At 43.0% G+C, this 24,988-nt stretch overlaps 1 protein-coding gene across 1 annotated transcript in view; it reads left to right on the top strand.

Moving 5' to 3' along the window:
* The window catches only part of GLDC (glycine decarboxylase), a 173,171-nt gene extending 148,597 nt beyond the window's left edge, over positions 1-24,574 (top strand). Inside the window, exons 22-25 of the mRNA XM_030193778.1 lie at positions 4,266-4,361; positions 14,183-14,355; positions 20,725-20,805; positions 21,685-24,574. Coding sequence (XP_030049638.1) covers positions 4,266-4,361; positions 14,183-14,355; positions 20,725-20,805; positions 21,685-21,828 — 494 coding nt within the window. The 3' untranslated portion in view covers positions 21,829-24,574. The remainder of the gene's footprint in view (positions 1-4,265; positions 4,362-14,182; positions 14,356-20,724; positions 20,806-21,684) is intronic.
* Positions 24,575-24,988: the final 414 nt, after the last annotated feature.

The raw sequence follows: 24,988 nt of genomic DNA on the forward strand, positions 1-24,988 counted from the left end.
CGGTGGACAATTTGGAGGTTTTGAGGCCAAATTGAGGGTGTATCCTTGCCGGACTATTTGGAGAACCCACTGATCGGAGGTTATGAGAGACCACCTTTGGTGAAAAGCTTTCAACCTCCCTCCGACTGGCAGGTCGCCCGGCACTGACACTTGGATGTCGGCTATGCTCTGCTGGAGCCAGTCAAAAGCTCGTCCCTTGCTTTTGCTGGGGAGCCGAGGGGCCTTGCTGAGTCGCACGCTGCTGACGAGAGCGAGCGCGCTGGGGCTTAGCCTGGGCCGCAGGCTGTCGAGAAGGAGGATTGTACCTACGCTTGCCAGAAGAGTAGGGAACAGTCTTCCTTCCCCCAAAAAATCTTCTACTTGTAGAAGTAGAGGCTGAAGGATGCCGGCGGGAGAACTTGTCGAATGCGGTGTCCCGCTGGTGGAGCTGCTCTACCACCTGTTCGACTTTCTCTCCAAAAATATTATCCGCACGGCAAGGCGAGTCCGCAATCCGCTGCTGGATTCTATTCTCCAGGTCGGAGGCGCGCAGCCATGAGAGTCTGCGCATCACCACACCTTGAGCAGCAGCCCTGGACGCAACATCAAAGGTGTCATACACCCCTCTGGCCAGGAATTTTCTGCACGCCTTCAGCTGCCTGACCACCTCCTGAAATGGCTTAGCTTGCTCAGGGGGGAGCGCATCCACCAAGCCCGCCAACTGCCGCACATTGTTCCGCATGTGTATGCTCGTGTAGAGCTGGTAAGACTGAATTTTGGCCACGAGCATAGAAGAATGGTAGGCCTTCCTCCCAAAGGAGTCCAAGGTTCTAGAGTCCTTGCCCGGGGGCGCCGAAGCATGCTCCCTAGAACTCTTGGCCTTCTTTAGGGCCAAATCCACAACTCCAGAGTCGTGAGGCAACTGAGTGCGCATCAGCTCTGGGTCCCCATGGATCCGGTACTGGGACTCGATCTTCTTGGGAATGTGGGGGTTAGTTAAAGGCTTGGTCCAGTTCGCCAGCAATGTCTTTTTTAGGACATGGTGCATGGGTACAGTGGACGCTTCCTTAGGTGGAGAAGGATAGTCCAGGAGCTCAAACATTTCAGCCCTGGGCTCGTCCTCCACAACCACCGGGAAGGGGATGGCCATAGACATCTCCCGGACAAAGGAAGCGAAAGACAGACTCTCGGGAGGAGAAAGCTGTCTTTCAGGAGAGGGAGTGGGATCAGAAGGAAGACCCTCAGACTCCTCGTCAGAGAAATATCTGATGTCTCCTTCGTCTTTCCACGAGGCCTCACCCTCGGTGTCAGACACAAGTTCACGGACCTGTGTCTGCAACCGTGCCCGACTCGACTCTGTGGAGCCACGTCCACGATGGGGGCATCGAGAGGTAGACTCCCTCGCCCGCATCGGCGAAGCTCCCTCCGCTGACGTAGTCGGGGAGCCTTCCTGGGAGGCGGCGGCAGCCAGTACCGCACGCGGCACCGATCCCGGAGACCTCACCTCGGGCGATGGGCCAGCCGGCGCCACGCTCGACGGTACCGGAGGGTTAGGGCGCAACAGCTCTCCCAGAATCTCTGGGAGAACGGCCCGGAGGCTCTCGTTCAGAGCGGCTGCAGAGAAAGGCATGGAGGTTGATGCAGGCGTCGACGTCAGAACCTGTTCCGGGCGTGGAGGCTGTTCCGGGCTGTCCAGAGTGGAGCGCATCGACACCTCCTGAACAGAGGGTGAGCGGTCCTCTCGGTGCCGATGCCTGCTGGGTGCCGACTCCCTCGGCGACCCAGAGCTCTCGGTGCCGACACGGGAAGGGGACCGATGACGATGCTTCTTCGACTTCTTGGAACGAAGCATGTCACCGGAGCTTCCCGGCACCGACGAGGAGGACGTAGAATCCAGCCGTCGCTTCCTCGGGGCCGAGACCGAAGGAGGTCGGTCTCGGGGGGTCTGTACCGCAGGAGCCCTCAGGGTAGAGGGAGACCCACCCGAAGGCTCACCGCCACCAGCAGGGGAATGGACAGCCCTCACCTGCACTCCAGACGAAGCACCACCGTCCGACGACATCAGCAGACGAGGTCCCGGTACCACTGACGTCGATACAGTCGTCCGATGTCTCAGCGCCGATGCAGAGGGCCGATGCCTCGATGCACTCGATGCACTGGCAGCCGAGGATGAAGGTCTGGACGCTGAAGACGTCGATGCACTCGATACCCCCGGTGCCGATGCCGACGAAGAGCCCGAGAACAAAATGTTCCACTGGGCTAACCTCGCTACCTGAGTCCGCTTTTGTAAAAGGGAACACAGACTACAGGCCTGAGGGCGGTGCCCAGCCCCCAGACACTGAAGACACGACGCGTGCCTGTCAGTGAGCGAGATTACCAGGGCGCACTGGGTGCACTTCTTGAAGCCGCTGGAAGGCTTCGATGTCATGGGCGGAAAAATCACGCCGGCGAGATCAAAAGTCGAAATGGCGAAATTTGGCACCAGAAAAATAGCGAGAAGGAAATTTCGACCGGGGCCTAATTAAGGCCTACCCCGACGACGAAAGAAAACTTACCGGGGCGAAAAAAACTCGAAGTACAGGAAGGGAAAAACCAAAAGAGGTTTTTCCAAAATAATTTTCAAAGTTTCTCACGGAAACGAGTCGAAAACGACGCGCGAGGTCGACTTTTCGGGGCACGAACGGCAAAACACAACCGTACCGAGCGCGGAGAAAAGAAGACTGGCCGGCACGAGCCGGTTTCGGGCGGTAAGACGGCCGCGCATGCGCGGTGCGCATCGGCACGCGAGGGCTAGCAAAGGCTTTTGCTAGTGAAGATTCCGATTGGAGGGGCTGCCGTGGACGTCACCCATCAGTGAGAACAAGCAGCCTGCTTGTTTTCGGAGAACCATGGCTACACTGCTGAATTCAATATGGGTGCAAGTGAAGTGATCAGAAGGAAATGAAGGGGGGGCTTGATGGGGAGATGTGGAATGAGGCAATGATGGTAGAGTTGTGTGATTAAGGTAGGGAATTATCAGAGGGATTGTAGAGTGCATGAGAAGTTAGAGAAAGAGATGGGATATATGTGAGGTGAGTTTGCAGGGGCATTTTGGGGCTTGGTAGTGGTCTGGATGGAGGGACATCCACAGTATAAATTGATATCACAATTTGATCCACACAGTACAAATGAAATGTGCTTACAATGCCAAACTGCTGTGAGCCTCATATGGTGAATTAGTGGCCATTTTGTTTTGAGAAATAAAATCTTTGTAAATCTTATTTTCTCCGTTGGATCCTCTCTTGTTCTTTTCTCCTTGAGCCGATCAACAGGATCCTCAACTTTCAAAAGTGGTTTTACTGGCTACTAGAATGTGATACTGCAAATCTGCAGCCCCCCAAAAAATGAACACAGGAAAATAAGGCTGGTTATATAAAAACCAGAAAAGCTTAATAAACTCAGCATATAAATAGGTGTGGTATGGCACTCAGAACAAATTTTGATCTAAATTCATAAAATAAATTTTAACTAAGATCATAATCATTAACAAATTAAATGGCTAGAAAGAAGGTTTCAATGAAGTAGAACAGTATCCTGGTGTGAGTCTAATGTTTCGTTTTCATTACATATAAACAAACCAAGGTTGTTTATAGTTAATGCAAACTATACATTGTAATCTATGAAACTGTAAATTTCATAATCCCCCAATACACCAGATTGATATTCTAATTTAATCCTTTTCAACCATTCTTTCGAAATTGTGAATTAGATCAGATTTTACTGTTGCATGCTTTCAGGGTTGCAGGCTCTATTATCTATCATGTCGGTATTGGTTTATTTTTATTTTTTGGTTTATATTGTGGTATCAATTACATCTGTTAACTTCTTACCGACTGATTTATGTGCTTTTTTGAAGAAATTTCATCCAAGGTGCTATACAGCAAGAATAAGATGGAAATAAAGAGTTACAGCTCTAAAATATATTCAAATAGCATTATAGCATAGTATGCTATTTACAATGTAAACACAATACACATTGAAACATATTTAATCGACAGCAAAGGGTGTAAGTGGAGGTGAAACATGTAGTCAGATAAGAGTTACACTTCCATCTTAACTTCTGTTATCCTAACTTAAGAAAAATTACACCAGAAGTCAGAAAAGGTGCATGAAAATGACCTAGAGAGATTATATAGTTGCGAGTATTTGACAGGGTCCCGTAGCTACATTTGGTTCACTCTTGGGTGGAAGAGATTTTCAGTTAAAATAGCTGTTAAGACTGTTTATTCAACAATATCCCTTTACAGGTTATGTAGCACATGAGTTTATTTTGGATACAAGACCCTTCAAGAAAACAGCCAACATTGAAGCTGCTGATATTGCTAAGAGACTTCAAGATTATGGTAAGGCATCAGTTTCCTTCAGGAACTAAGCATGGACCTTAGCCTTCAATAGACAAACTTTAGAGAGCATAGTATTGCTCAGATGCTAATTCATAATAGTATAAATGTGCCATAGTTATATTGATCATGGAGAAAAATGTTTGAATTGTGGTATTTTTGATGAACAAATTCTAAGGAGTAGAGGATGACACATTACTTCATCTGATTAGGAGAACCCAAATCCTTCATTTGAAGCACCAGAATTGACCCGACACGGGCATCAGTACTTGAACCATTGTCTATCTTTGTAAACAAATTCCTCATCCATTAGTACCTTGAATTACGTCATATAATAGGGACTCAGGTCCTACGCTAAATCTTTTTGAAGAATTTGATGGAAAATTGACTGATATATTAGTTACCCTTGACATAATATCCTTCTACACGAATATAACATAACTTGAAGCGATCCATATTAGAAAGTTCTTTAGACCATACAACAAATTGTAGAATCTCCAATTGGTTTATTTTGACTCTTGCAAAAATAGCCCTTACAAAAAACTACGTCTGCTTTTTAGATAAGTTTTATCTTCAAGTATGCGTTACTGTAATGGGGACAGCTATGGCCTCCAATATAGTAAATGTGTACATCACCCACTTTGAAGAGATACATCTGAGCAATTTTACATACAAGCAAAATGTGGTTTTTTTATCAACATTACATAGACAACATATTTTTGTTGTTGAAAGGAGATGAAGTAACTTTAGAGGCTTTCTATGTTTGGTTAAATCAGAGAGACCCCCATCTATCCTTCAAGATTCAGCATGATGCAACTCAGATGAATTTTTTTGATTTACTTGTCAAGAAGGAAGAGTTTGGTTTTACAATTACACTTTATTGGAAACCCACTGTAAGGAATGCATTTTTATTCTTCTCTAGTTTCCATACTTCAGCATTGAAAAGGAATCTACCGTACTGTCAGTTTTTGAGACTGAAGAAGGATTTTAAGAAAATCAGCTGTGATATCTGAAAGATTTAAGAGAATAGGATACCCATCTACATGTATTAAAGAGGGTTTTGCGAAGCTAGCTCAGGAGTGACTTTTGATAAATCATCAAGAAAGAAAAGCCCCAGATATAGTATGTACTCTGCAATATTCACATATTGTTGTTAAAAATCAGAAGATAATCAGAAGAAATTGGCATATTCTTGAGACTGAGTGTTTTAAAGATAAACGATTGGTGGTTGCATATACTAGAGAAAAGAACCTCAAAGAACGTATGGTATCATCCGCTCTTCCAGCATTACCTACTGATCTCTTGGTGGATCTTCAGTTAGGTCAGATGACGTGGGAGATGTAGTGTCTGTCACCATGCCATAAATATTTTCATCATTTATACATCCACATTCTGGCAAACTTTGGTGTTGAAACATATATCTGATTGCACTACAGCACAAGTGATTTATATCATTCAGTGCCCATGTAAACTTTTATGTGGGGAAAACAAAAAGACCAGTAAAAACTTGCATAATTGTGAACATAGGAGTTGTATTAGTAGAGAAATCAGAAGTGTGCCTTTAGTGGAACACTGGAACATCAGCAATCACACAACTGATGACCTGAAGTTTTTTGTTTTTAAAGTTTTAACAAAATCATGGAGAGGAAGCAACATTTACAAACATCTCCTCCAGGAAGAGCAAAGGACCTTCTTTATGAGAACCTTTTCACCATCTAGAATCAATTTCTGAATTGAGGCCAGACCTTTCTTGTCATTATTAGTGGAGGAGTGGCCTAGTGGTTAGGGTGGTGGACTTTGGTCCTGAGGAACTGAGTTCAATTCCTGGCACAGGCAGCTCCTTGTGACTCTGGGCAAGTCATTTAACCCTCCATTGCCTGCCGCATTGAGCCTGCCATGAGTGGGAAAGCGCAGGGTACAAATGTAATAAAAATAAATTATTTACAAAACTTTGTATGCATTTATATTCATAATTTATACTTATGCTTCCACATGTTTTAATCTTTTACTAGCCAGCCCATAAGTACATAAGTGTTGCTCTACTGTAACAGACTGAAGGTCCATCAAGCCCAGTATCCTGTTTCCAACAGTGACCAATCCAGGTCACAAGTACCTGGCAAGACCCAAAACAGTACAATACATTTTATGCTGCTTATCCTAGAAATAAACAGTGGATTTTCCCAAGTCCATTTTAGTAATGGCTTAAGGACTTTTCTTTTAGGAAGCTATCCAAACCTTTTTTAAACTCTGCTAAGCTAACTGCTTTTACCATATTCTCTGGCAACGAATTCCAGAGTTTAATTAAATGTTGAGTGAAGAAATATTTTCTCTGATTTGTTTTAAATTTACTACTTTGTACATTCATTGCATGCCCCCTAGTCCTAGTATTTTTGGAAAGAGTAAACAAGCAATTCACGTCTACCTGTTCCACTCCACTCATTATTTTATATACCTCTATCTTATCTCCCCTCAGCCATCTTTTCTCCAAGCTAAAGAGCCCTAGCCATTTCAGCCTTTCCTCATAAAGAAGTCATCCCATCTCCTTTATCATTTTTGTCGCACTTCTCTGTACCTTTTCTAATTCCACTATGTCTTTTTTGAGATGCAATGACCAGAATTGCTGTAGCACCATGGAGCAATACAAAGGCATTATAATATCCTCATTATTATTTTCAATTCCTTTCCTAATAATACCTAACGTTCTACTTGCTTTCTTTGCCGCTACAGCACACTGAGCAGAGGGTTTCAAAGTATCATCAACGATAACTCCTAGATTCTTTTCCTGGTCGTTGACTTCTAATGCAGAACCTTGTATCATGTAGCTATAGTTTGGGTTCCTCTTTCCCACATGCATCACTTTGCATTTGCTCACATTAAATACCTGCCATTTGGATTCCCAGTCTTATAATGTCGTCTTGCAATTTTTCACATTCCTCTTGCAATTTAACAACTTTGAATAACTTTGTGTCATCAGCAGATTTAATTACCTCACTAGTTATTCCCATATCTAGATCATTTATAAACATGTTAAAAAGCACCAGTCCCAATACAGACCCTTGTGGAACCCCACTATCTACTCTTCTCCCTTCAGAATACTGACCAATGTAACCCTACTCTGTTTTCTATCCTTCAACCAGTTTTTAATCCACAATGGAACACTACCTCCTATTCCATGACTTTCCAATTTCCTCTGGAGTCTTTTCTTGAGGTACTTTGTCAAATGCCTTCTGGAAATTGAGATACACAATATCGACCAGCTCACCTTTATCCACGTTTGTTCACCCCTTCAAATAAATGTAATAGATTGGTGAGGCAAGATTTCCCTTCACTAATTCCATGTTGGCTTTGTCTCATTAATCCATGCTTTTGAATATGTTCTGTAATTTTGTTCTTTATAATAGTCTCTACCATTTTGCCAGGCACCAACATCAGGCTTACCGGTCTGTAATTTCCTAGATCATCTCTGGAACCCTTTTTAAAAATCAGCGTTACATTGGCCAACCTCCAGTCTTCTGGTACCGTGCTTGATTTTAAAGATAAGTTACATATTACTAACAATAGTTCTGCAAGTTCATTTTTTCAATTCTATCAATACTCTGGGATGTATACCATCTGGTCCTGGTGATTTGCTACTCTTCAATTTGTCAAATTGCCCCTTTACATCTTCCAGGTTTACAGAGATTTGATTCAGTTTCTCTGACTCCTTTCTGGCACCAATATCTCTCCCACACCTTCGTCAGTGAAGACCAAAGCAAAGAATTAATTTAATCTCTCTGCTATGGCCTTGTCTTCCTTGAGTGCCCCTTTTACCCCTTGGTCATCTAGCGGTCCATCCGATTTTTTTGCCAGCTTCTTACTTTTAATATATCTAAAAAAGTTTTTACTATGCGTTTTTGCCTCCAACGCAATCTTCTTTTTCTCTTTGCCTTCCTTATCAGCCCCGTTACATAGTAACATAGTAGATGACGGCAGAAAAAGACCTGCACGGTCCATCCAGTCTGCCCAAGAAGATAAATTCATATGTGCTACTTTTTTTATTTGTACTGTCCTCTTCAGTGCACAGACCGTATAAGTCTGGCCAGCCCTATCCCCGCCTCCCAACCACCAACCCCGCCTCCCAACCACCAGCTCTGGCACAGACCGTATAAGTCTGCCCAGCACTATCCCTGCCACCCACCACCGGCTCTGGCACAGACCGTATAAGTCTGCCCAGCACTATCCCCGCCGCCCAACCAACAGCCCCGGCACAGACCGTATAAGTCTGCCCAGCACTAGGCCCCCCTCCCAACCACCAGCCCCAGCACAGACTGTATATGTCTGCCCACACTAGCTCCGCCTCCCAACCACCAGCTCTGCCACCCATTCTAGGCTAAGCTCCTGAGGATCCCTTTCTTCTGTACAGGATTCCTTTATGTTTATCCCACGCATGTTTGAATTCCGTTACCGTTTTCATCTCCACCACCTCCCGCGGGAGGGCATTCCAAGCATCCACCACCCTCTCCGTGAAAAAATATTTCCTGACATTCTTCTTGAGTCTGTCCCCCTTCAATCTCATTTCATGCCCTCTCGTTCTACCGCCTTCCCATCTCCGGAAAAGGTTCGTTTGCGGATTAATACCTTTCAAATATTTGAACGTCTGTATCATATCAACCCTGTTCCTCCTTTCCTCCAGGGTATACATGTTCAGGTCCGCAAGTCTCTCCTCGTACGTCTTGTAACGCAAATCCCATACCATCCTCGTAGCTTTTCTTTGCACCGCTTCAATTCTTTTTACATCCTTAGCAAGATACGGCCTCCAAAACTGAACACAATACTCCAGGTGGGGCCCCACCAACGACTTGTACAGGGGCATTAACACCTCTTTTCTTCTGCTGGTCACACCTCTCTCTATACAGCCTAGTAACCTTCTAGCTACGGCCACCGCCTTGTCACACTGTTTCATCGCCTTCAGATCCTCAGATACTATCACCCCAAGATCCCTCTCCCCATCCGTACCTAGCAGACTCTCACCGCCTAACACATATGCCTCTCTTGAATTTCTACTCCCTAAGTGCATCACTTTGCATTTCTTCGCATTGAATTTTAATTGCCAAACCTTAGACCATTCTTCTAGCTTTTTCAGATCCTTTTTCATGTTTTCCACTCCCTCTGGGGTGTCCACTGTGTTACAAATCTTAGTATCATTCGCAAATAGGCAAACTTTACCTTCTAACCCTTCGGCAATGTCACTCACAAATATATTGAACAGAATCGGCTCCAGCACCGATCCCTGAGGCACTCCACTACTCACCTTTCCCTCCTCCGAGCGAACTCCATTCACCACCACCCTCTGGCGCCTGTCCGTCAACCAGTTCCTAATCCAGTTCACCACTTTGGGTCCTATCTTCAGCCCATCCAGTTTATTTAAGAGCCTCCTGTGGGGAACCGTGTCAAAAGCCTTGCTGAAATCTAAGTAGATTACGTCTATAGCACGTCCACGGTTCAATTCTCCGGTCACCCAATCAAAGAATTCAATGAGATTCGTTTGGCACGATTTCCCTTTGGTAAAACCATGTTGTCTCGGATCTTGCAACTCATTTTCTTCCAGGAAATTCACTATCCTTTCCTTCAGCATCGCTGCCATTACTTTTCAAATAATCGAAGTGAGGCTTACTGGCCTGTAGTTTCCAGCTTCTTCCCTATCACCACTTTTGTGAAGAGGGACCACCTCCGCCGTTCTCCAATCCCTTGGAACCTCTCCCATTTCTAAGGATTTATCAAACAAATCTAAGAGGACCCGCCAGAACCTCTCTGAGCTCCCTCAATATCCTGGGGTGGATCCCGTCCGGTCCCATGGCTTTGTCCACCTTTAGTTTTTCTAGTTGTTGATACACACTCTCTTCCGTGAACGGTGCTATATCCACTCCATTCTCAAATGAACTTTTGCCAGTCCATCGTGGTCCTTCTCCCGGATTTTCTTCAGTAAAAACAGAACAAAAGTATCTATTTAGCAAATTTGCCTTTTCTTCATCATTATCTACATAGCGGTTTGCAGTATCTTTTAGTCTCATAATTCCCTTTTTAGTCATTCTCCTTTCACTAATATACCTGAAGAAATTTTTGTCACCCCTTCTTACCCTTCTAGCCATTTGTTCTTCCGCTTGCGCTTTTGCCAGACGTACCTCTCTCTTGGCTTCTTTCAGTTTCCTCCGGTATTCCTCCCCGTGTTCCTCGTCTTGAGTTTTTTTGTATTTCTGGAATGCGAACTCTTTAGCCTTTATTTTCTCAGCCACTTGCTTGGAGAACCATAGCGGTTTCCTTTTTCTCTTGCTTTTATTTACTTTCCTTACATAAAGGTTTGTGGCCCTATTTATAGCTTCTTTCAGCCTGGACCACTGTCCTTCCACTTCTCGTACGTCCTCCCAGCCCATCAGCTCCCTCCTTAGGTATTCCCCCATTTTACTAAAGTCAGCACGCTTGAAATCCAGGACTTTGAGTTTTGAGTGGCAACCCTCCTCTTCAGCCGTCATATCAAACCAAACCATTTGATGGTCACTGCCGCCCAGGTGGGCACCCACTCGGACATTTGACAAGCTATCCGCATTTGTGAGCACCAGATCTAGCTTCGCTCCCTCCCTCGTGGGTTCCATGACCATTTGTCTGAGCAGAGCACTTTGGAAAGCATCCACAATCTCTCTACTTCTTTCCGATTCCCCAGACGGAACCTTCCAATCTACATCCGGCAGATTGAAATCTGCCGGATATATTGTATGCATTAGCTTTTATATTCGTTATTTTAATCCCTTGTTTGTTCATTTTATTATTTTACCTGTCTGTTTTACCACTATGACCGGCTGTATTTATTATCCAGTTTTATAATAACTGGTTTTTCTTTTAACCGTCTTTTTATAACCGGTTTATGTATTTAACCGGTTTTAATATTCTTTAAGAGTTTGTTTACATGCCACCAGCCATGGGTTTTAGGTATAATGTATGCATTATTCATATTTTACATAATTACATTATTGTTTCGTCATTGGCGTCTGTTTTCGCGCCTTTTTCCTGACAGCATTCAGGAGAGTAGCGGTTTTGCTTTGTCACGGAGGTGAGTTGTTTACATTTTTTATAGAGAAAAGAGTTTTAGTCCTGACACATACTAGCCCCCTCCATTGCTAATGCGTTGGACAGCAGAGCCTCTTTTACCGAGCAATGCGAAGAAGTTTTGTCTGCAGAGCTTTTTTATTAGTCTTAACTGGTTTTAAGTCATAACCGTTTTTTTAAAGAATACTTGGTTTTAAGTATATCTGGTTATTTTAGGTGATTAGTGCTGTGAAAGTTTGTCTTTCATATATGTTCTTTTAGTTCATATAAGTTATGGCTGGCAATACAAACATTCTTTTTGTACTTTTTACTTTTTTTATCATATAATATACATACTTGCTTCTTTCTTTTAGTTGTAGTGATACTGTGATTTATTTGCATTTGTCTGCTTCTTAGTAGCCTTTCCTGTTTTAGCACCATACACCAGAGCATTGTCATCTAGAGGTGGGTTCTTTTAGTGTGTCACTTAGAAACACCATATTCAAAGCATCTGACCTTTAACACTTGGTAGATTTACATTTATCACTAGTCAGGGCTAGGTCTGTTATCAATGTATATTTGTATATTTTATGATCTGCAGAGAGCATGATGCTGTCCTAGAGTGTAAATTCAATTATTTATTTTTTTAGTCTGTTTTTATTTAACACGTTTTTATAATATTTATGTATTTTAATTTTTTGTTTCTTCTGTGTAGCAATTTGCATATAACCCCTGATGGCAGGTGGTGCTCGCCACCGAAACACAGACCCGTGTCATGTCAATTCTGATGCTTTATAAGGATTTGAGTTCTAATCACTTGAAGTTGTGTGTCATCCTCCCTGCTCCTTGGAATTTGTTCTGACCTACGTAGAGGTTTTCTCCTGTTTTCTTTTTCTGACATAGTATTCTTGATAACACAATATTTTTGATGAAACAGATAATTGTATGAGCTTATAGACCCTGTCTTATGTCCAGGGCTGGCCTTGGGTATCTGACCTCCTAGACAAACTTTCAACTCTGCGCTTCCCCAGGGGCAACTCAAGGCCCTATCCCTCCACTCCTTCCCATGTCCAGCATCATTCCTTCCCTATCACCTCCATAGCCATGCATCTCCCCTTGTCTTCCTTAAGCACCATCTCCCCAAGCCCTCCCTATGTCTTCTCCTCTTCCCAGGGTTTCAGCATCTTTCCTTACTCTTGTTTGGCTTGGCTCAGCATCCCTTCTCCATGCTGCTGCTAGCACTGCCACTCTGCAGATCTTAAGAGCATAGGCGCCAACTCCGTGGGTGCTGTGGGTGCTCGAGCATCCCCAATATTTCACCCACCGGAAGTTCGTTCCCTCCCTCCGAGTTCCACGGTCATCGTCCCTCCCTTCCTCTCTTTGAGTTCCAGGCCCCCTCCCTCCCGAATTTTAAAAGTCATCTTGACTTACCTCGTCGAGGTTACGGCGGCCAGCAGCAGCAGTAAAAAGCGTGCAGGCTCGGCACTGACTTCAGTTTTCCCTTCTCTCTCTCTCTCAGCTCTGGTCCCGCCCTTGTGGAAACAGGAAATGAGAGCAGGAGGGAGGGGGGACAACCCTGGAACTCGGAGGGAGGGAGGGACCCTGTGGAACTCGGAGGGAAGGAGGGGACCCTGTGGAATTGGAAGGAAGGGAGGGGGAGACCCTGTGGAACTGGGAGGGAGGGAGGGGGAGGACCCTGGAACTCGGAGGGAGCGACCCTGGAGCTTGGAGGAAGGGGGGAGGGAAAGGAGAGAGCAAGGGGAGGGAGGGGGCCTGAAACTTGGGGGGGGGACGAGGGAGGGGGACAGGGGGAGGGGGGACAAGGGGGAGGAGGAGGGGGAATGCACCACCTGTAAAAAAAAAAAAATTTCAGCACCCCCAATCAGGGCCGTGCCGATGCGGTAAGCGGGGTAAGCGCCACAGGAGGGCGCTATCCTCTGGGGGGCGCCGCCGCTGCGTGCTTACCCTGCCCTCCCGCTCCCATGTAGGAACTGCCCGCCCTCTTCTCCCCCCCAAGATCCCGTTCCTTTTTTTTTTCTTTTAAATTTACCTTCCTCCGGCAGCGCAGCGTCAGTGAAGGAGGCGGCGCTCCCAGTCCCGACGTCTCTAGCCTTCCCTTGTTCGCTGCTCACTGCCCCGCCTTCTTCTGACGTCAAGGATGATGTCACTCCTTCACTGACGCTGCGCTGCCGGAGGAAGGTAAATTTAAAAGAAAAAAAAAAGGAACGGGATCTTGGGGGGGAGAAGAGGGCGGGCAGTTCCTACATGGGAGCGGAAGGGCAGGGGAGAGAGGGGAATCGCTGCCTTGGAGCCAGGCAGGGGGGGGGGCGCCAACTAGTAGTCTGCAGGGGGGCGCCAGAGACCCTTGGCATGGCCCTGCCCCCAATCATTTTGAAAAGCTGGCTCCTATGCTTAAGAGGGAGCAAGTGGTGCAGGACCTTGAGTGCATGCTAACTCTCTAAGGCCTGCTTTCCTGCTCTCTCTAATGCAAACTTCCTATTGAAGGAATGCAGAAGGCCTTTGAGCTCTGGTATGTGCTTCACACCTTTCATGGTCAAGGTTTAAGTGCCCCAAATGTCCTCCAGAATTCTGACACCCTACACAGATGCAGATGGCTAGCTTGCCATGAGAATGGATTTTTAGCATTTCCCTTAAGCTGGATTCTAGCTGTTAGTTGAAAGACTATATTGTTTTCTTGGTTCTCAAATTAAATTATACTTAATAGCCTTCCTTAAATTTTTAATATATGTGTTTTCTCTCTCAAGGATTTCATGCACCAACAATGTCCTGGCCAGTGGCAGGGACTCTCATGATTGAGCCAACAGAGTCTGAAGACAAGGCAGAACTGGACAGGTTCTGTGATGCAATGATCAATATAAGACAAGAAATTGCGGAAATTGAGGAAGGTAGAATGGATTCAACAGTTAACCCACTGAAAGTGAGTGTTATCCAGAGCACTCTGGCAGTTTTAGAAATTGTAATATTTGGATTAGTAGTTGCAGTAATGTAATCACTTTAACATTAATGAAGTAATTTTGTTACGCTTTCTCCACATGTAAATAGTTTTATACATAGAAATGGCTCTTATTAAATTACACGGATGTCTGCATAGGTAAAAAGTAGGCATGTGAAAGGCGACTCTCTAATCTGGGTGCCTGAAGTTCTATGCTCCTTGCATATGTAAATGTGTATAATATTAGTACCACATATACATACATAGTGCCAGCAGCGTACCTAAGGACTATTCTGCAAATACCTGCTTAATTTTACACAGTGCATATTTGCATGGGGATGCTACACAGGGGCAGAGATGAGTGAGACATGGGTGGGCTTCCCACTTAAGTGCATAACTTACAGAATACTGTAAGATATGCATATTTATGCTGCATTTAGTCATCTGCACTTATGTCAGCTCTATGGCAGGTTTAACCGGGGGCAAACACAGAGAGCGCACATGGCTGCAGTGAGCACGAATCTGGAGGAGACAAGAACCCCAGGAAGTGGAGGATGCCTGATGCAAGCATGGTCAGACAGCCTGACAACATAGTGTTTTATAATGGTAAATGTTGGGTTACAGTAATATTCTCTAATGGCACCTGGATGCCTAAGTGCCATTATAAAACACTCCTACTGTGCAGCCCTGGGGGCACCTAAATGGAGAAGCCCAGTTGTAGAATTGCCCCTAAAGGGGTAAGAAGACACCAACACTTAGGCGCAAGGATGTGTGTAAATGACAATATAGCAGCATAGCAGTAGTGATCTTCAAAAGGTTTGGTTTGATATGACAACTGAAGTGGAGGGCAGCCACTTGAATCAAAGTCCTAGATTTCAAACATGCTGTCTTTAGTAAAATGGGGCATACCTGAAGAAAGAGCTGATGGTCTGGGAGGACATACGAGATGTGGAAAGGCAGTGGTCCAGGCTAAAAGGAGCTATAAATATAGCTACTGACTTTTATATGGGGAGTGTAAATAAAAGAGAGAAAAAAAGGAAACCGATATGGTTCTCCAAGCAAGTGGCTGAGAAAATAAAGGCTAAAGAGTTGGTGTTCATGAAATACAGAAACATTCTAGGAGAGGAACACAGAGAGGAATACTGGATGAAACTGAAAGAAGCCAAGAGACATACGTTTGGGGAACGAGGAAGAACAAATGGCTAGAAATGTAAGGAGGAGAGATGAGAATTTTTTCAGGTATATTAGTGAAAGGAGGAAGGCCAAAAATGGAATTTTGAGATTGAAAGATGCCGTGAACCACTATGTGGAGAATGATGAGGAAAATGCAATTGTGCTAAACAAATACTTCTTTGTTCATGGAAGAAAATCCTGGAGAAGGACCACGATTGACTGGCAATGGTAAATATGAGAATGGAGTGGATATAGCACTGTTCATGAAAGAAAGTGTTTATGAACAACTTCAAAATCTGAAGGTGGACAAAGCCATGGGACCAGACAGGATCCATACCAGGATATTGAGGGAGCTCAGAGATGTTCGGGCGGGTCCTCTTAGAGATTTGTTTAATAAGTCTTTGGATGGTTCCATGTGATTGGAGAAGAGCGGATGTGGTCCCTCTTCACAAAAGTGGTGATAGGGAAGAAGCTGGAAACTACAGGCCGGTAAGCCTCACTTTGGTTACTAGAAAAGTAATGGAAGCGATGCTGAGGGAAAGGATAGTGAATTTCCTGGAAATTTGCAAATGTGTCAATGGCAATACTCCAGATACACACTATTATGTAAATTGGCACCTAAACTCAATCATGAGAGTTTTGAAGGTGGGCGGAGTCTGGGCAGAATGTGTAAAGTGCATGTAAATGATAGGATTCTATAATTTCTTTTTTTTTTTTAACAATCTAGGTGTGAGCTTTTACACTCTTCTACTGCTGGTGTAAGCAGTCACAGCAAAATTATACATGTGTTTTACCTATTCTAATATTCTATTTTGTATTTTATTGAATTTCAAAACTATTAAATCAAGATCTCTTGAAAAAAAACCCCAAATGTTTTGTTCACAGTAAAGTAATTAAGGAAATATAAAATAAATCACAATAATCCCAAACCATTCCTCAAGTCCTCAATTATGGGACAAACAAGAGATCAAACTATATGAGGAAATGTACAAGTATAAAAAAGCAAGAATAATCCATAAGGTGCAGACATAATGACCAAATAAAGAGAAAAGGACAAGCCTGTGGGCCTGGTTTCTCAACTGGTTCAGGTCTCGGCTCATGGGCCCTGGGCTAAAGTCTTATTACTCAGAAACATCACTAATTGTGAGGGATCAAAAAAGATATAATTCTCATTATTAAACTTAAGCATACATTTACAGGAAAATTTCGAAAGAAACAGAGAGCACCCAGGGACTGTACCTGGGTCTCATGAGCAGGAATGGCTTGCGACATCTTTGAGTAGCCTTGGCTACATCTGGAAACATACGGACCTTTAGGGAACAAAATAAAGTATCTCTGTGACGAAAATAAAGTTTCAAGAGCCAGTCTCTATCATAGTCAAATGCCATGGTAACAAAGTAGATGGGGGTCACTAATTCCTCTTTTGAAGACTCCAGAAATGCAGTTAGATTTAAACTGACTTCAGATATAGGAGAAAAATGGTCCATTTCACTATCCTTTTGTTTCTTAAATGGAGGAAGATAGAAAATTCTAGACATGGGGCATAGATTCCTTAGGAACACAGTCTTTAAAAGATACTTCTTAAACATATCTTGCACTGATAACTACTGGTATCTTCGAGAAATTAAATGAAGATTCCTCCTTTGTACCTGGTTTCCAAACTCTCATATTTAAGCCCCAAATTTCCCTGACCTTCAACTAAGTTAGTGGAAAGGTTGTCAGCTCGCTGAACTGAGGTTGATAAAGAGTCAAAAGAATTTTGTAATACAGTCAATTGTGACTCATGAGAATCCACTTTCTGCTCCAAAGATGTCATTGCAATTGCCTGGTTAGATATCTGAGAAGTAATAGTCTGACAATTTTCTTCTAAATTTCCTTAAGTGCAAAGGATGCAGGCCTTACTGGCTCAAACACTGCAGACTGAAGAATCTTGGGCAGGTCCTGTACCTTGTGAGAACCAGCTGCCACTACTTGGATACCAACATAGATGGTATCTGTTTCTTCCACTCCACCGGACGCCATTGCAGGTCCCGTGTCATGCTGTTCAGACACCACCAAAGTCGGTTGCTTCCATCCCTTGGGTTTCGCCTTCCAGTCTCTGCAAGCCTGGATTCAACGGGGGAACTCTTAACGTCAGGGGAGAGTGAAACACTACTGCCCAAGGGAGAGGAGGACTGAGCTATATCCTGCCTCACACCAAGCAGTCTAACCTCTGGTGGATGGAATATGCACAGGAATAAGTTGAGGACTAGTGGCCTGGAATTTAGTTTGCTTTAGACCAGTCGTTCTCAATTCAATCCTTGGAACACACTCAGCCAATCAGGTTTTCAGGATTTCCCACAAGGCCTCTTTATTAGATCTGTGTATAGTGAAGGTACTGCATGCAAATTGATCTCATGCATATCTTACAAACAGCCACTCAGTTTTTTTTATCTTGAGGACTGAGTTGAGAACCACTGCTTTAGACCTTCTCTTAAGAAAATCAACCCATGGCAAACATACAGGCATGTGCATCTTATAGAATATATACACAAGTCTAAACCTTGCTCCCAGGAACACCTCTCCCAAGTCGAATGAACTTGTGCTTATACAGAGTGTATTTTTTATTGATTTTTAAAGTTTATTCAGAAATTATATACCGTCAATCTGTATCTGCTCCCAGTACAGTAATTAAACATTAGGCAAGGACTGCTTCAAATCTCTTTATTAGTTTGCAAGAATAAAACACATAATACCAAACTATTAACATAACTTAAGTAAGCAGAATTGTACTCCAGACATAATGCTTTAGGTATTGAGACTGGATATAGATATATAATCTAGCATTTTCCATTTCTTTGTAAAATGGATGCATACTGGATATTTAATTTCTAAATCTTTCTCATATTTCCTGTATGAGTGTCTCATTCCACCACGATTACAAAACTCTGCTGCCCGTCTCATCTTCCGCCAGGGTCGCTTTACTCATACTACCCCTCTCCTCAAGACCCTTCACTGGCTCCCTATCCGTTTTCGCATCCTGTTCAAACTTCTTCTACTAACCTATAAATGTATTCACTCTGCTGCTCCCCAGTATCTCTTCACACTCGTCCTTCCCTACACCCCTTCCCGTGCACTCCGCTCCATGGATAAATCCTTCTTATCTGTTCCTTTCTCCACTACTGCCAACTCCAGACTTCGCGCCTTCTGTCTCGCTGCACCCTACGCCTGGAATAAACTTCCTGAGCCCCTACGTCTTGCCCCATCCTTGGCCACCTTTAAATCTAGACTGAAAGCCCACCTCTTTAACATTGCTTTTGACTCGTAACCACTCGCCTCCACCTACCCTCCTCTCTTCCTTCCCGTTCACATTAATTGATTTGATTTGCTTACTTTATTTATTTTTTGTCTATTAGATTGTAAGCTCTTTGAGCAGGGACTGTCTTTCTTCTAATGTTTGTGCAGCGCTGCGTATGCCTTGTAGCGCTATAGAAATGCTAAATAGTAGTAGTAGTAATTTAGTTTGGATTATCTTTCCAGTGGGTAATTTGATCAGTTTTAATGCTATCAAAATTGGGAAGTCAAATGTATCAGATAACTAGGAGGATAAAACAAGAGATTTCCATATTATAACTGTAGGTGATAAATTGTTTATATATTACATTTAACAAGAAGATTATATTGTGCAGCACTGCGTACACTTTGTAGCGCTATAGAAATGCTAAATAGTAGTAGTAGTATATTCCATACTTTGGACCAGAAGAGGTTTGCATTGGAGCATTCTTAAAGTAAATGCAGTAAGAGCCAGGAGATTTATTGACCAGCGTAGGATATCAGTTGAGAAACTGCTTTTGAGAGATTTGATAGGTGTCCACAGGGACCTATGATGTAAGAAATATAATGATTGTTATAGAGGCAGGGAGTGAAGCTTGAGCTTTATATAACCAGAAATCTTCCCAGTTTTTATCATTAAAAGATGTTTTTAAAAATTATTTTTCTCATACTTTTGGTATATTACGATATGTACAGAATTCAGTTTGAAAGAATTTATAACCATGCCATATGGGTCAATTACAATAAAAGTAAAATCAACAAATACAGCAGCTGTCCCTCCCCAGCTCACAAACCCTGAACCCTCAACCACTGGACCAGATCATTAAAGCTATTTATCTAGGTGGTAGGTGCTGCTACCTGGACAAACAGTGCTGACTATGGCCACTTAGCAATTTTCAGCACCACTGTCACTGACCACCCATGAGCTATTCTGATGGTCCAGGGCAGAGCTGAAGTGGAGCTAGGAATTCTCCAGTTGGCAGTGATATTCACTCCACTACAGGATTACTATCCAGATAGTTAGGACAGTAGAAAGGCTAGCCTGCCTTTTATCCAGGTACTTATATCTGGGTATGGTCTGAAAATCACTGGTATCCGGATAAATGTCAGTGGTTGGTTGCTTTTATACCTGAATATACAGCACCAGTATCCGAATGTGGCCCTCTCTGTCTGCCCTAGCTTCAGGCAGGTTGAGGGCTCAGCTCTGTACGCAGAGGAGGCTTTATCTGCAAGGCAGACAAATCCTTTCCTTTCCGGTTTTACTCCAAACACGGAAAGAAAACTTGGTAAGGTTAATACCCTATTCTTCTTAAGCTCAAAGGGATAGGAACCTCCTTTTAGTGAGTCCCTCACACTTAGATATCTAACATTTGGAAGCCATTCTTAGGGCTCACACTAATCTTTTTAAATAGCTACATGCTAATGACAACATTCACATGTGGCCATTAATGCTGAAAATTGTAAATTGGCCATTTTCTGGTGGCAGGAAGAAATGGCCTTAGCATACAGGAAAGACCCACACTAAAACCACTTTTACTCACACTTTTTAAAAGGAGCCCTTAAATTGGTATGGATGGCAGGAGAATCAAACACAAGCTGTGACTCCTTCAAACATGTTCCAGACAATTGAGTACAATGACTTTCTAACATTTAAATGTGTTCCTCTTAATTGAATGGACTTTTCCAGATATTTGTGTGCTGGACGTGGAGGGGCAGGGCCAGGGCCAGGATTTTGATCTTAGTTCAATAATCGTCAGTTATATTTAACACTTATTTTGTAAGAAACAAACCTACTTGGCACAGATTTCACCACCCTATTTATTAGGTTGTTGAACAGTTTACCTATTCAAATTTTACTTTCCTGTTTAGATGGCACCACACACCTTGACTTGTATTGCTTCCTCTAACTGGGATCGTCCTTACTCAAGAGAAGCTGCAGCCTTTCCTCTTGTAAGTACAAAGCTGATGGACAAAATTCCAAAAACTCTTTGGTACATTTCTACTAATGATTGTGAACAGAGTGTATGGCTGGCTCAGGCTAGAAAGAAGCTCCTCAAGAGTAACATTGCAAATGTTTCACTGTTATCACAATCGTAGCACATGGTTATCCATCCGTCTTTCCTTCATCTGCGACCTGAGCACAAACCTTACTGGGCTGTACTGTACAGGCAACAGTAACCACATGGCCTTTGTGATAGCTGTCATTGGTGTTTAAAAAAACAAAAATGAAAAGTGTAGCTGACTCCTAAGAGTATTTCAATATCACATAGCAAATCTCTTCTGTTCTATCAATTTTTGGCCCATCACCCTCAAGACAAACTTCACTTAATTTGTGGTCTTCTGATGAATCAGTCTAAAACTACTCACTTTCTCTTTCAACTTCGGTGTGTTCGAACTGTGTCCAGAAGGCACACCTAGGCTGTTGGACTCAGAATTACCACCGTGAATAGGCACGAGGGGTTTGCATACATTGAAGATCTGGCAAACCTGAAAACTCAGCTGTCTAGGTGTCCCTTCGGGACAGGATTAAGAAACACCACCCTAATTTCAGCAGTATGTGAAACGGAATTTAGCATATAAAAACAAGTGCTGTTTGAATAAAGTTGCTGATGGCTAGACTTGCTTATATGGAGATCAGTGAGTTAATAATCCGTACTCAGTCTGACTGCTTCAGTTATGGTAAGGGCCTATGGCTGACTGGTCAGTTTTACAGTCTGGCATTTGAAACAATGCTACTAAAACCATTTATCTCCATGTGCAAACTTAAAAGAACGGTTTAAAAAGTATATATTGTAACTCATTAATATATTTTTTTCCCCTCCGGCTCAGCCTTTTGTGAAACCAGAGAGCAAATTCTGGCCCACAATTGCTCGAATTGATGACATCTATGGAGATCAGCATTTAGTTTGTACCTGTCCGCCAATGGAAGTTTATGAATCGCCCTTCACAGAACAGAAACGAGCTGCATCCTAGTCTCTTTGTATCCAGAGGACTCCACTGCGTTTGGTTCAGCAAGAAGTTTGTATCCCATTCCTGCCCAGACTTAAAGGAAGGGATTTATATACTGTGTATATTTAAGATCTATAAACTTAAATAATTGCTGCTAAGCTAAATTGTGAATACAATCCAATATTAGGTGGAAGCAGTTCTTGGGAAAGCTGATGTCGTTCAGTGCCTCCATTTCCACATGAGTTAATATTAACATTGACTTGATTTCATCTCCTTATCTTATGATTAAAACACATTTCCCAAATTGATCTTCTAGAACAGGCCTTTCCCACATCTTTTTGTAAGAAGGGCTATGTAAAATGTTTCAAATATGAATAGAATGAATACTAATAACATCTCCTCTTATTGATGCCAATACAAGTCCAGTCTCCTTTGCTTGGAAATCCTGAGGAAGAGCATGGCAGGGTCCCAAGCTCCAAAACTTGATAGCCAGTAAGCTTTCCTACATGCCAACTAAGGCAACATCATGTTTCATTTATATGGTCAATCAGGGTGCTTATTACATATGGAACATTGGGTTCTTGTTCATCTATACATACAGCTCATTTACTACCCATACTGGAATCTGGTACCAACAGCCTTTATTGCAACCACCCAGCGATGTCCCTCCCCCCAATTTTATATTCTCCCACTCAGCACATCTAGACTTTTTATGGTAATGATCTTGAGCTGGGAGCCATGTGCCAGGCCTGCTTCTGGCACTCTGCACACTAAGGGGGTAATTCTGTAACTGTGCACCTATATATGGATGCCTAGAGGGTGCCTGATAGGACAATATTCTATAAGGGAAAGTAGGTGCCTACTTTTCTTTAACATCTCATAGAACAGTAGCATAACCGGGCATATGCATGCATAAGCAGTTAGGCACCAGCTCTATGACTGGCCTAAATGCTCTCACTTAACTCCCAGAGATACGCACGTAACATATTCTATAAGTTACGCACACAAGCGGGAGTTCTGCCTTTGCTCCACCCATGCATTAACCAATCTGTGAAATACATGCTTTGTAAGATATGCACGTATTTACAGAATAGGACTTTGGCAGATTTTGGGCATTTAGGTACATATGTGCTGGTGTTCTAAACATTTACATGTGTAATTGGTGCATAAAGGTCAGGGCCTACTTTATAGAATTACTCCTGAGTGTTCACCCCATCCAAGTTGACCTGGAAAGCAGACTACCTGACTCGGGGATCAAACAGGGGCACTTTCCACATGGTAGTGCACAGTTGTTGCCTCCGCCACAACAAGCCAACCCCTACATAATTGTAAAATTCAGAATCGATGTAATATTGTACTGTTGTTCAACTAACTACCAAAAATAAATGGTTTTCTGTCTGAGGGCTTTCCATGGTAAGGTTTGTTCTTTTTCACATCAGTCTGACATTTTCTTCCAGGTTTTATTTCCATTTACTTTCTCTCTTCTTCATCTTGTCCATTTCTTACATTCTCCTATCACTTTCATGTTGGCCATCTTGCTGTTGCTCCCTTTCTCCCCTGTCTTCATTTCACACCCTTTCAACCTGTCCTTCATATCCTCCCTTATATTTCCCTCACTTTTGAGCTTACTGCTTGCCTTTCCTAAACTCTCACCTACATCTAAATCCACTTTACTTATAGGGGAACTGTGCTTATTTTCAATCTTGCTTTGGTGAACCACAGTCCCTAGGCTGACACCATCCCTGGCTCTTCATTTCTCTCCCTCCAGCATGCCCATGTCATTCTCCCTTGGCCATGTTTTGTGATCAGTAGTTTAACAGCATGTACATACTGCCCTGCCTTACTCTGTATGCAGTACCAACTGCTGAAAACCAACACGTACTTGAAGGAGAAGCAGTGACGGGCAACAACGGGGTATCAGATCAGTTGAAGAGTCAACCAAATATTTATTAGTACTACTACAAGACATAGAACAATTAAAAACAGTGCCTGACACAGCAATGTTTGCCCAAAAATTGATTGGGAAGATTCATCATTAAGGTAAACAGCGTATCAGCTCTCAAACCTTCGTGGTGAATCTTCCTAACCGCACGATTTTGGTTGCTTTGCTCCTGTTGCAGTCCAATGATTGGGCAAAACATGGCATTGATTTTTAATTGTTCCATACATTGTAGATATTTCACATTTCATCTGGTCTGCTACCCCTTTGTTGTCTAGGCTTTGTTTTCTTGAAGCAGTGGCAGAGCCATACTGGAGCTGGTGAACGAATGTCAGCTGAGTTCTGCTGTCATGGAGCATGTTTTGGGACCTCTACTATAGACCCACCAATGGGGCTGGTTTTCAGGATATCTACAATGAACATACATGATATTTATATTTAGTGATAGTCAACTTAAGATGCTTAGTTTTGATTATCCTGAAAAATCTACCCTTTTTGAGAGGTAGAAAGGAGGATTTTGAAGAACTGAATTTGGGAGCTAGTTTAAAGGAATAACTCCTCACCGAAGGATTTTAAAATATCTTTTCATCACATATTTTTTTAAAGATTTACAGTATTTGTATGAAAAATACATTAATGGGATCCATCTATATTATCTGCAACACAAAAAACGTGTCATGCTAAATGTTTACATTTTTTGTATAAAACCCCCCAGACTTTGTGTTACTAATGCTCCTTCAATTACAGCCAGCTTTGCTGGTACTAAACACAATTTAATTAAACATTTTTAAACTGTTTCAGCATTCCAATAAAATCCTAAGTTTCCAATAAGCTGTCTTTGTGTTTGTTTTGCTCCTCCTATCTAGATCTCATTAAAGTAAATATCCTGCTGACCTTCTGCTTTGGTTTCCCCACATTTCAACCTATATATAGTTAGAGCTTCACTGGAGAAGAGCATGATTCAATTCTACTAAGGGTCTTTCACTAAGGCACACTCACGTTTTTGGCGTGTGCTAAAATTGTGGGCACACTAAACGTTAGAGAAATTAGCATGCGCTAAAAACGTGAGTGCTCCTTAGTAAAAGACCCTCTTATTGATTATTAATTCAGGTACAGTAGGATGTGTCCAGGAAAAACAGATAATTGCATGTAATTGTTTGGGTCCTTTGGAACTGGGTCACAAAACCAGAACCCAGCTCCCTGCCCCCCAAACAAATTATGCCAACTGTATTTCTTGGAACTACA

The sequence above is a fragment of the Microcaecilia unicolor genome, chromosome 2 (assembly GCF_901765095.1).
Source record: "Microcaecilia unicolor chromosome 2, aMicUni1.1, whole genome shotgun sequence".
Classification (NCBI taxonomy): domain Eukaryota; kingdom Metazoa; phylum Chordata; class Amphibia; order Gymnophiona; family Siphonopidae; genus Microcaecilia; species Microcaecilia unicolor.